The sequence below is a fragment of the Amblyomma maculatum genome, chromosome 8, assembly GCF_055883805.1.
Source record: "Amblyomma maculatum isolate TAMU_Amacu chromosome 8, ASM5588380v1, whole genome shotgun sequence".
NCBI classification, from domain to species: Eukaryota; Metazoa; Arthropoda; class Arachnida; order Ixodida; family Ixodidae; genus Amblyomma; species Amblyomma maculatum.
The window spans coordinates 8,805,003-8,806,108 of record NC_139351.1 but is presented as its reverse complement, the minus strand read 5'-3'; the positions used below and the strand labels follow the sequence as shown (position 1 = coordinate 8,806,108).

The 1,106-nt window shown below is 42.0% G+C and overlaps 1 protein-coding gene across 1 annotated transcript in view; it reads right to left on the bottom strand.

The window, feature by feature from the left end:
• Positions 1-882: 882 nt before the first annotated feature.
• The window catches only part of LOC146180503 (uncharacterized), a 2,232-nt gene continuing 2,008 nt past the window's right edge, over positions 883-1,106 (bottom strand). Inside the window, exon 1 of the mRNA XM_084577761.1 lies at positions 883-1,106. This exon is cut by the window's right edge and continues 2,008 nt beyond it. Coding sequence (XP_084433887.1) covers positions 984-1,106 — 123 coding nt within the window. The 3' untranslated portion in view covers positions 883-983.

Sequence of the window (1,106 nt, the reverse complement as noted above, 5' to 3'; positions counted from 1 at the left end):
CACACAAGGGGAGCTCCAAGCCGTACGGGTTTTGAAAAGAAAAATTTGTATTTTAAACAGCTGCGATGCGATCGAGTTGTGCTCTTTTGTGCGGCCAGAAATGAAACAGCACATTGGACGCGGTGGTTACAAGGAGTAAACGCATCATCGAACTCGATGAATTCGAAATGCATGCACTGTATTGTACACAATGTCAGAGATGTTTTTATTCACCACTTGGTGCGAGGCTAACGTAGTTATTGATATATACGTATATTTGGCTTGTGAGCGACGGAGTCAAATTCAGTTGTCTGTCACGGCCCAAATGAATAAGCTTTCTGACCTTGGCGCAATAATCACTGCTAACACCGCAAGCAGGCATGCGCTGTCACTGAGATCTCGCAGATGGCCGCATCCACTCTGTTTTGGTTCCGTGCCAAAAATTGCCCCGGATTTCCTCTGCTTGAAGGTCTGAGAAACGCGTTTTCCGCCTTGTCAAAACGTCAATTTCTGCATTATATGTTAACTCGCCTACGGCTTCTAATTAGTCATTGCCAAGTAGGACTCGCATTAGTTTAAGCAGTACAGTATTATGTAGGGACACAGTGATTACGTAAATTACATCGGCGCTGACTCGAAAGTTGCTTCCATTTTTTTAATTTGGAATTACTGCTTCTAGAAAATTTAAAAGTGTTCCTTGAACCACTCCTTGAACAAGCACGCTTTTTGACAGAGAATCTACCTTTGAACTCTCTCTCTCTCTCTCTCTCTCTCTATATATATATATATATATATATATATATATATATATATATATATATATATATATATATATACACACTATTCGGATTACATTAAGCAAAACTCTTTATTTGTGGCCAGACCAACAGCTTCGTGTGAGGTGACCAGGAATTTAGTACAGTCTAAGCGCTAAGTGGCGAAGAAACTCTAAAGGTAAAGAGTGCGCGTTAGTCTCCCGAGGAATTGTCTCACAGAGGTCTCGGTTACATTGCGAGCAAAGGATGTTCTATGATGTCTGCCACCTTGAGGTGCTTCCTGACGTGCAACCAACAATCCTCGTTCAGTTCGTCCAACTGCATTGAACCGTGTCGAGGAGCAACGCATTG